Genomic DNA, 11,115 nt, shown 5'->3' with positions numbered 1-11,115 from the left:
TGAGTTTTCCAAATTTGCTGACATACTAAGTGTAGTATTTTAACAGCATCATCTTTTTAGGATTTGTCACTCAGTTGGAATTCCATCATCTCCTCTCACTTTGTTCATAGTGATGCTTCCTACGGCCCACTTGACTTCACACTCCAAGATGTCTGGCCCTAGGTGGGTGGCCACACCATCGTGGTTATACTGGTCATTAAGATCTTTTTGTATAGTTCTTCTGTATATTCTTGCCACCTCTTTTTAATCTCTTCTGCTTCTGTTAGGTCCTTACCATTTCTGTCCTTTATTGTGCCCATCCTTACATGAAATATTCCTTGATATTGCCAGTTTTCTTGAAGAGATTTCTAGTCTTTCTGATTCTATTGTTTTCCTCTACTTCTTTGCACTGCTCATTGAAGAAGGCCTTCTTATCTCTCCTTGCTACTCTCTGGAGCTCTGCGTTCAGTTGGGTACATCTTTCCCTTTCTCTTTTGTCCTGTGGTTCTCTTCTTTTCTCAGCTATTTGTAAGGCCTCCTCAGACAACGACTTTGTCTTCTTGCATTTCTTTTTCTTTGGGATGGTTTTGGTCACTCTATCCTGTACAATGTTATGAACCTCTGTCCATAGTTCTCTAGGCACTCTGTCTATCATATCTAATCCCTTGAATCTATTCTTCACTTCCACTGTGTAATCACAAGGGATTTGATTTAGGTTATAGCTGAATGGCCTAGTGGCTTTCCCTACTTTCTTCAATTTAAGTGCCTGAATTTTGTGATAAGAAGCTGATGGTCTGAGCCACAGTCAGTTCCAGGTCTTGCTTTAGCTGATTGTATAAAGCTTCTCCATCTTTAGTTGCAAAGAATAGAACTAACCTGATTTTGGTATTGACCATCTGGTGATGTCCATGTGTAGAGTTGTCTTTTGTGTTGTTGGAAAAGGGTGTTTGCTGTGACCAATGGGTTCTCTTGACAAAACTCTGTAAGCTTTGCCCTACTTCATTTTGTACTCTGAGGCCAAACGTGCCTGTTATTTCAGGTATCTCTTGAATTTCTACTTTGCACTCCAATTCCCTATGATGAAAAGAACGTCTTTTTTTTTTTTTGATGTTAGTTCTAGAAGATCTTGTAGGTCTTCATAGAACTGATCAACTTCAGTTTCTTCCGCATCAGTGGTTAGGACATAGACTTGCATAACTGTCAACAAGAAAAGGAACTCAATGTGTGGGAAAAAAAAAAAAAAAAAAAAAAACCTAAGGAAACTAAGATATGTGTTTTCAATAAAAGAAGATGTAAGGAATGTAAAACTATTGAAAAGAGTTATGCCTGATTAGGATTTTCTATGATTGGATAGAATTTAGTTGGGTAAATGGATTTTGTTAGGAATGGGCTGGAATAAAACAGGATTTGATTTCTCCCTCCAAAGTATTCTTAAAATGCTGCTTTTGACAACAGGTTGAGTATTCCTTTGCCTTTAAATGATTTGCATTTGCTTTTAAGGTCTCATGTTACATTGTTAAGGATTAAGTTTTGTCTTAGCATGACTGAAGATCTTATTTGACCAAGTGTTTTAAAACTTTTTGACAGACTTCCAAAATATCAAATTTTTGATTTCCAGCTAAGTCTGGGATACTTTAGAGGTATCTTAAAGAGAAATACTTGACTCGGATTATTTGGTATGTTAAGTTAAACGTAATCATTTGTAATTCTTGTTGTAACCAAGTTCTGATTACACTGTGAAAAGTGAAAGTGAAGTGAAAAGTCTCTCAGTCATGTCTGACTCTTTGTGACCCCATGGACTGTAGCCCACCAGGCTCCTCCATCGATGGAATTTTCTAGGCAAGAGTACTGGAGTGAGTTGCCATTTCCTTCTCCAGGCGATCTTCCCGACCCAGGTATCGAACCCGGGTCTCCCACATTGCGGGCAGATGCTTAACCATCTGAGCCACCAGGAAATCCCTGATTACACTGTAATCAAGTGTTTAACCATGTCTTTTAAGCCTTTTGTCATTTACAGACACTTTTGTACTTTGGTGCTGTTCCCAATAAGTGCTTCATCATCAAGCAGATTCATAGAAAGGCTGTGGAAGCAGTAACAACAGTTCCACATCAAAATGATGTCCATGTGGGGATTCTAGCCCATACAGATTAAAACAAGGAGCTATCTTGCCCCCAGGGCCCCCTAGGAGGGAAGGGGGCAGGACACAACCTTTAAAAGAATGACATAGACATAGATATGATAAAAACTGGTTAGAACCAACTAGGTCCAAGATGACAGTCGACTTTCACTAGACTTTGAGCCTCAGTATACACTCACTGTAACATATCTGCAAGCTAAGTGACACATCCATCAGTCCCGACTAAGTGAATAACCATTGTTTCACAGTGATCTGTGATCCTATCTGACTGAGTGTTCTAAATCCTTTTGTTATTTTTCTGACACAACTTCTCAAATCAAATTGTAATGAAGTTGCTTTGACCTCTAGTTAACTTTGGGATTCTACAAAGGTCCCTAAAATATTCCAAAAAGAGATATTAAACTATTAATATTAATTAGGTTTATTTGGTACTTTAAACTACATAGGAAGCATTGTCAAATGAATAATAAATCCTGGTTATATTGTATGGTAACTTATACTAATATAGACATTCTACTGGTTAAATTGGTCGGTCGGTTCAGTCACTCAGTCATGTCCAACTCTTTGCGACCCCATGGACTGCAGCACTCCAGGCCTCCCTGTCTATCACCAACTCCTGGAGTTCACGCAAACTCATGACCACTGAGTCAGTGATGCCATCCAGCCATCTCATCCTGTCATCCCCTTCTCCTCCTGCCATCAATCTTTCCCAGCATCAGGATCTTTTCAAATGAGTCAGCTCTTCACATCAGGTGGCCAGAGTATTGGAGTTTCAGCTTCAGCATCAGTCCTTTCAATGAACACCCAGGACTGGTTTCCTTTAGGATGACTGGTTGGATCTCCTTGCAGTTCAAGGGACTCTCAAGAGTCTTCTCCAACACTACAGTTCAAAAGCAACAATTCTTTGGCTCTCAGCTTTCTTTATAGTCCAACTCTCACATAGTCCAACTCTCACTGGTTATATAGAATTCTTAAATATCTGGTATGTCCTGGTAAATTGTTATCAATCATAATTCTAGTTATTATATGAAAGTATTATATATCACAGCAGTAACCAAGTTATTTCATCAGTTGCATTATAATCAGATTTAAATGTGCCTTCATAAGTTTTTTGTCATTAAAGACAGTTATGGTTTTATTCTGTTGCCTTTGCAAAAATGATTGCTCTTCAAGAATAGTTGTAGAAGGAAATTTTGGATAAATACACATTTCTTACTTTCAGACTATAGTGCTAAACTGGATTAGATGCCCCATGACTGGTGACCAGGGGAGTATACATCCTGGAAAAGACTTAATTTAAAGGACTATCTCCAACCTGCAGGGAAGGACCCTTATCAGGTATTCTTAACTATCTCATGCACAGTAAAACTGAAGGAAATTGACTCTTGAATTAATTTCCACTCACAAAGAGCCCCTGCATTAGACTGGCCCACAGAGACGGTGACTGGCCTCAAATTTACTTTAAAATGACTCTCAAACAGAGGAGAAAGTACATTCACACCAGGATGAGAAAAAGACGACAGCAGAAGTAGACAGCTTGTTTAAGATCCTCGACATGACCCATATGATCATTTACAATGTTTTCTTGTCTTCTTGGACCTTTGCATATGAATCAAATGTTATTCTATCATAGGCTCAACCCTATGCTAGTTTTAGAAATCAACTGAATTTTTGGGTTTGTGGCCAATTACCTGTGTCTAGTACCTGGTTACCTTTGTGAATTTCTGCACTCCAAGGCTCTAATTGGTTGGCTCTGAGGAAACTTACTTTAAAAGGAAAATTATCTTCCTGTTCAGGTCACTATTGATATTACTAGGTGAAATCCCTTTATCTGGTCAATTAATAATATCTACTTTGACCCTGGCCATAAATATGAGTTTTCTTCTATTACTCAAGCTTAATCAGCAACAAACAAAGTTTAGCCAATAAAATCTCCCACAATTATGGGATGGGCTTACATGGCTAACACCAGACTATGTTATTTAAATTTAAAGTCTCCTCTATGTTGTGAACAATTAATTCATACTAAGGATAATCAGTCTAGTAAAACTAGGAGAATTATGTGTGCCTTATGGACAATGCCAATATATATAATTTCCCTAAAAGGTAAGGACTGGTACACAATAGACTAAGTCAGATGACTTGGGATATTACTGGACTTCACCTAATGGAAGTTCTTGGCTTACTTCTTCTGACTTTACTAATATTACTAGCTATACTATTTGTATTTCATCCATTTTACAAAATTGCTGTTTCTTACTTTACCAAATGTGTGATTGAGCCTCTGATATGAGATCCATGATTGTAGCAGTGTAACTCTAGATATAGGAGGAAGCAACAAGAGGGAATGTTCTCCTGGGCCATAAGAGGCTCATAGAGACAAGTGGTCCAGAGAATTTTGGATGCTGTTCTTTGGCCTAACCCAGTAACAGCACATTGAGTAGTCTATCAGTGAAATCTTTGCCAGACATCTGAATGAGCATTCCCAGCACCACGGGACAAGATGGTCATGAAATAACCCCCTCGCAAACCATGGTAAAGTTTGTGATCATAAAGGGGCCCTGCCAACTGCAAACTGCACTTGCCATCTACCTTTACAAAGGTTAAATCAAGGCCACTGCAGCTGCTGACCGTCAACACCCCCGAAAGGAGTTCAGAGTGGAGATCAGGAATGCGCACTCTGTGTTCTGGAAAAAACTGGCCGAACAGGCCTTTGTATGGTTAGATATTTTTAGGAGAAGATTTTTATGAGTCCCAAATTCTTGCATCTTCTCATTCCTAGAGAAACACTAACATCATTAACAGTGACATCTGCTTTGGCTATTAAGGAGAATATTACAATTAAAAGTCAAAATGGAGTAGCTATGGCTCAGACAGCCAAGAAAATAACTAGGTGATATTATGGGCATAATTCAGACAAGTCCTTTATAGGAACTTGAGTTTTCAGAGCTGTGCCAGCAGATGTCACTGGACATTCTCAAAACAATGTCTGCTGGCAGCTAGTAACTGCAATCTCACTTTTTAAAGGTCTCCTTTTGTAACTATTACATTTTAAAACAAGGAAATTGCTTTAGGTCATACATTAACAAAAAACAGAGACATGTATGATGACCAATAGCACTTGTTATCTATATGTTAATACTACATTAAGAGTTAAAACCTACTTACATAAAACTAGTAAAAGCCTACTTGGCTACAAGTCTCTCCCAAGTGCCTGACCCAGACTGAGCTTTAGGCTTAGTCTTCTGAAAAGAAATGAGATTTATTTTGTCTATTAAAAGTCTAGTTGTCTGGGGCGGGGGAGAAGAGGGAGGGCGGGGGAGGGAGAGGCGACCCGGGAGTCGTTGTGGGCCGCGGGCCAGACCGGGTCCCGGGAAGGCGGGAGCCAGGGCCAGGCCGAGGGGCTTGGCGGGCCGTTAGCGGGCCGCGGTGGCTGTAGGGTCTCCTCCCCTGCCGGACTTGCGCGACCCGGCGCTGGGAGCCTCCGGCGCTGTGCCCACCCCGCTCCAGCTCGCGTCTCCCGACTCCAATTAGGTCAGGCTCGGAGTCCCGCGGCCGCGGCTCCGGCCCCCAACGCGCGGCGGCCGCCCGGCTCGCCTTTCTTTCTTCCCTCGCCTTCCTCTCCTCTTGCCTCACTCTCCCCCCTTCTTTCACGTTGCTTGGGTTTTGTTTTTTTTGTTGTTATTTTGTGCTTTAGGGGTTTTGTTCCTCAGCCCGAGCTCATGGGTGTACATTATCATGCTCCTCTTTTGCAGAGCAACCGGACGGCCATGGAGGCCGAAGAGATGATGGAATGCCTTCAGGAGTTCCCTGAACATCATAAAATGATCCTGGACCGATTGAATGAACAGCGAGAGCAGGACCGGTTTACTGACATCACCCTGATTGTCGACGGACACCATTTTAAGGCCCACAAGGCTGTTTTGGCTGCTTGCAGCAAGTTCTTCTGTAAATTCTTTCAGGAGTTTACTCAGGAACCTTTGGTGGAGATAGAAGGTGTTGGTAAAATGGCCTTTCGTCATTTGATTGAGTTCACATATACAGCAAAGTTAATGATACAAGGAGAAGAAGCAGCCAATGATGTATGGAAAGCAGCAGAGTTTCTACAGATGCTAGAAGCTATCAAAGCCCTTGAAGTCAGAAACAAAGAAAACTCAGCTCCACTAGAGGAAAATACCACGGGGAAAAATGAAGCAAAAAAAAAGAAGGAAGTTGCAGAAACTTCAAATGTTATCACTGAGTCATTGCCATCTGCAGAATCTGAACCTGTTGAAATTGAGGTGGAGATTGCCGAAGGCACAATCGAAGTGGAAGATGAAGGCATCGAAACGTTGGAGGAAGTGGCTTCTGCCAAGCAGTCCATAAAGTACATTCAGAGCACAGGTTCCTCTGATGATTCCGCTCTGGCATTGTTGGCAGATATTACCAGCAAGTACCGCCAAGGCGATAGAAAAGGCAGATTAAAGATGAAGACGGCTGTGCATCTGACCCCACAAGCAAACAGGAACACATGAAATCACACTCCACTGAGACTTTCAGGTGTGAAATATGCAATAAAAGGTATCTTCGGGAGAGCGCGTGGAAACAGCACCTCAGTTGTTACCACCTTGAAGAAGGTGGAGTCAGTAAGAAGCAGAGAACTGGGAAAAAAATCCACATATGTCAGTACTGTGAGAAGCAGTTTGACCACTTTGGACATTTTAAAGAGCATCTTCGAAAACATACAGGGAAAAAACACAGCTCAGATTTATTCCTTGACTGTGTCGGTTCCATGTGAAAAACCTTTTGAATGTCCAAATTGTCATGAACGATTTACTAGGAATAGTACCCTCAAATGTCACTTGACTGCATGCCAAACTGGAGTGGGAGCAAAAAAGGGGAGGAAGAAGCTCTATGAATGTCAGGTCTGTAATAGTGTCAGGTCTTTAACAGCTGGGACCAGTTCAAAGATCACCTGGTGATACACACTGGAGATAAACCCAACCATTGTACTCTGTGTGACTTGTGGTTTATGCAAGGAAATGAATTAAGGAGGCATCTCAGTGATACTCATAATATTTCAGAGCGCCTGGTAACTGAAGAAGTTCTTTCAGTAGAAACACGTGTGCAAACTGAACCTGTGACATCAATGACTATTATAGAACAAGTTGGGAAGGTGCATGTGTTACCACTGCTCCAGGTTCAGGTGGATTCAGCACAAGTGACTGTGGAACAGGTCCATCCAGATCTGCTCCAGGACAGCCAAGTGCACGAGTCACACATGAGTGAGCTTCCAGAGCAGGTCCAGGTAAGTTATCTAGAAGTGGGGCGAATTCAGACTGAAGAAGGTACTGAAGTCCATGTAGAGGAGCTGCATGTTGAACGGGTAAATCAGATGCCAGTGGAAGTACAAACTGAGCTTCTAGAAGCAGACTTGGATCAAGTGACCCCTGAAATCATGAACCAAGAGGAGAGAGACCCTATCCAAGCAGATGCTGCTGAGGCTGCTACAGAAGAACACGAAGATGCTGAGGCTTTAGAGACCAAATCAACAGTGGATTCCCAAGCCGAAAAGGCAGGAAATGAGAACAGAATACCTATGCCAGTTTTAGAATGAAATAACAAATGCATATATTTTTAAAGTTATCTGTTGGGTTTTTGAACTGATGATGGGCAGTGTGACTGTGCTTACGCTAACAGACATGTGGACCAAAGTTAAACTCTTTCCTGTTGTGCTGAATTGTTTCTATGGAAGCAGACTGATTTCCCCCCACTTTGCCACAGAGGAGGGATCTTTCCCATAAGTGAATGGGAAGCTTTGAGAAGTATATTTCTGGAAAACTTAAATGGATTATATTCTTATTATATAGTTGGGTACGAATGTATATTTTCATTGTGGTAAGAGTTCTTACTCTCTTTCCCTGGTCATGTCCTTCCTCAAGTTTCCCCCCCCCCCCCATGTTGTAAAATCAAATGTAAAATCATTAGAATACAAGTTTATGTATTCTAATGCATGTTAGAAAATTTGAATATATAGGAAACAAGGCTGCATGAAGAAAAAAAAAAAAAAAGTCTAGTTGTCACTCCTCCAACTACTTCTAATTGGGTCTGTTACCTAAATGGCAGATCATGGGATTGAAATTTTAGTCATACAAGACTCAGATCCAGGACTTGGAGCTCAAATACTTCCAGTTCAAGGTCTATTCTCCAACTGAGGCAGCACTGTGCCCCACTTTGACGGGAAGCTGTTGCCCAGTTCCCTGAATTAGAACTGAGCAGGACTGTGGGGCTCTGGTGCACAGATCCTTTCTGTATCCTCCATTTCTTGTTTGTAGGATATAGGCTTCATTCACTGCTTTGACCTTTCCTGAGTTCCAAAGGGCAGTCTCAAACAGTTGCTCATCAGGAAAGGGAGGGGTGCAGAAACAGAGGAGGAGCAGTCAAATGGTGGTACAGACTCGGGGCAGGGTCCTGGTTCCTACTCAAGGAATACACCTAAGAATATCTTTGAGTCCTTCTGTAGAACTGGGCCCACACCCAGGTGGAAGATGGTGACTTCAGGCTGAGTTCAAGATTCTGGTAGCACTGCTCTGTTACCTCACCACCAACAAACCAGGAGAAAGTCACACATCCTGCAGCCGTTACCCCAAATCTTGCCTTCCTTTTCTCGGCTCCTGTTAGCTTTCCCGTTTGACCCCTGTCTGTTTCACCTCCATCTGAATCCAACAGTTTCAGGATAAATTGCTGTTACCAAGAGGGTGAATGCTGGCTTTGGGCACAGAATACCTTGATTTAGATCAGATAGAGAGAGACTTCTGCTCTAGTAGGCTGGGCTACAGCCAGTCTCAGCTGGAAGTAGTAGTAGAAAAAAGAGACGGCCAGCCTAAATCGCAACAGACATCTTGAGTATGACGTCTCTCACTGGGGCGTTGTTAGGGGAAACACTGAAACCACCCACCCAGCCCAGTTAACATAGTAATCATTTGTGTGAATTGTTTTATGACAAGAGGTCCAAGTAAGGAACACAGAGCTAATGAGCCACCACAACCAGAAGAATTCAGGAAAGGTCAAGGAGACACCACATGTCCTACTGGTCTCCCAGCATCTATCCTCTTTGGTGGAATCCATCTTGGCTGAACAATCTGTGCACCACCAGGAAGGGCCCTGAGTCAGAATAATTGGCCAGAGACAACCTGGATATGGCATGGTAACCCTATTCCCATAAAACCTGATAGTGCAAACCATGCAACAGAGCAGTCTTCCTGGGGTCTCTTACCCTCCTGCTCTCCACCCGGGTGCCCCTTCCAAATAAAGTCTCTTGCTTTGTCAGCATGTGTGTCTCCATGGACAATTTATTTCTGATTGTTAGACAAGAGACCCCTTTTAGGCCCTGGAAGGATCTCCCTTCCGGCAACAAAGTGGCTTTGGGAAAGTCTCAAAGGATGGGGGATTGTTGCCAGGGGAACCAAACACGTGATTACAGAGTTTGAACTTTTAGCCCCATCCCCCAACCTTAGGGGAGGGGAGGGAGGCTGGAGATTGAGTTTAGTTACAGTGACCAGTCATTTAATCAATCATGTCTCTGTAGTAAAGCCACCATAAAAACCCCAAAAGGATAGATGGGGTTCAGAGAGCTTGTGTGTTGGTGAACACACACAGATTCCGTGAGAGGCATGGAAGCGCTGTCTCCCTTCCCATGTACACTGCACTATGTATCTTTTCCATCTGGCTGTTCCTGAATTATATCCTTTTTCTAATAAACCAGGAATCTAGTAAGTAGAACATTTTCCTGAGTTCTATGAGCTACTGTAACAAATTAACTGAATTTGAGGAGGGGATCATGGGAACCTTAGATTTATGGCCAGCTGTTCGGAAGCGCTGGGTCTGTGATTGACGTCGAAGGGTGGTGAGAGAGTCAAAGCTTAGAGCCCTTTAAGGAGGAGGGGCACATTCTTGCTCATGCCTTCCTTAGGCCTTGTGCAACAAGGTATCTTGCCCAAGAACTGGCTTTTCTTTAGAAGCTAATGATGACACAGCACAGTGTCTTAGTCATGGAGATGCTTTTCTTGGACTCTATGTTAGTGATTATAATTGTAACAAACCTTGCCTGGGAAGCTGTTTTTCAAGGTTTGTACCCCTGATTTCACAGCAACTGTATATCTCTCCCAGAGATGTTTCCCAGAACTGGTTCTCCCTGGCTGATCTTGTGCTGAAGTTATCTCAGGATGTATGCCTTGGGAAAGGGTCTGGGGAAACTTGTACAGTCTTGACATATTCCTTTTACCTATTCTCAGCAGCCAGTTGAAACGTGTATGATGCCCTGCTTAAACTAGTGAGGCAGGGACCGCTTCCAGTGCCTTTTGCTGGTGGCTTTCTCTATCTTTTCACTCTAACAAAACTTTGTTACACAAAGCTCTGAGCAACTGAGACTGTGTCTTTTGAGTCCCAGAGGGAAATTTTCTCCTTCAGAGACCACGGATACCGGTGCCGTTCACCGCATACTATCACTATCAGTGGGAAGGAGCCTAGTAGGATTGAATCCTTAACCTAAGAGATCTGACACCATCGACAGGTAGATAAGAGTCAGAATTGAGTTGAGTTGTGGGATACCCAGTTGGTGTTGAGAATTGCTTGATGTGTAGAAGTTTCAGCAGTGAACGAGCATTGCAGTGAAGTTCTGAGAGTGGTGGAGATAGAGGAGTTGTTTTTCCTCAGTAGAAAAACGTACAGATTGGTCTTATTCCTGCTCATCTATACGCTGATATCATCTAGAGAAAAATAAACTCCCTAGCCCTTGCTGGTTATGTCCTGCCTCTGTAGCAGTTTCTGTGAGATGCAAATACATGCTACTGAAAGCAGAAAGCAACAGCCATCAAAAAGAGTCAGCTGGCTGACAATTCCTTGTCAGTTAGCATTTTGAAACAATATGAAGCATGACATAACATTGTTATCTGGAACAAGCCATTTAAATTATTATCTAAATTTAAGTACCTTAAATATAATTCCAAAGAAGTTTCCT

General features: G+C 42.4%; 1 protein-coding gene across 1 annotated transcript; it reads left to right on the top strand.

The window, feature by feature from the left end:
• Positions 1-5,627: 5,627 nt before the first annotated feature.
• Positions 5,628-8,582, top strand: LOC122452587 (zinc finger protein 131-like). The gene is given in 5 exon segments (XM_043486362.1): positions 5,628-5,651; positions 5,873-6,572; positions 6,575-6,844; positions 6,891-7,036; positions 7,039-8,582. Coding segments are annotated over 4 exon segments (1,776 nt in total). The 5' UTR covers positions 5,628-5,651; positions 5,873-5,887; the 3' UTR covers positions 7,714-8,582.
• The last annotated feature ends 2,533 nt before the right edge of the window (positions 8,583-11,115 follow it).

The sequence above is a fragment of the Cervus canadensis genome, chromosome 13 (genome assembly GCF_019320065.1).
Source record: "Cervus canadensis isolate Bull #8, Minnesota chromosome 13, ASM1932006v1, whole genome shotgun sequence".
NCBI classification, from domain to species: domain Eukaryota; kingdom Metazoa; phylum Chordata; class Mammalia; order Artiodactyla; family Cervidae; genus Cervus; species Cervus canadensis.
Note: the sequence above shows the minus strand (reverse complement) of the source record. Positions and strands in the feature narration are given on the sequence as shown.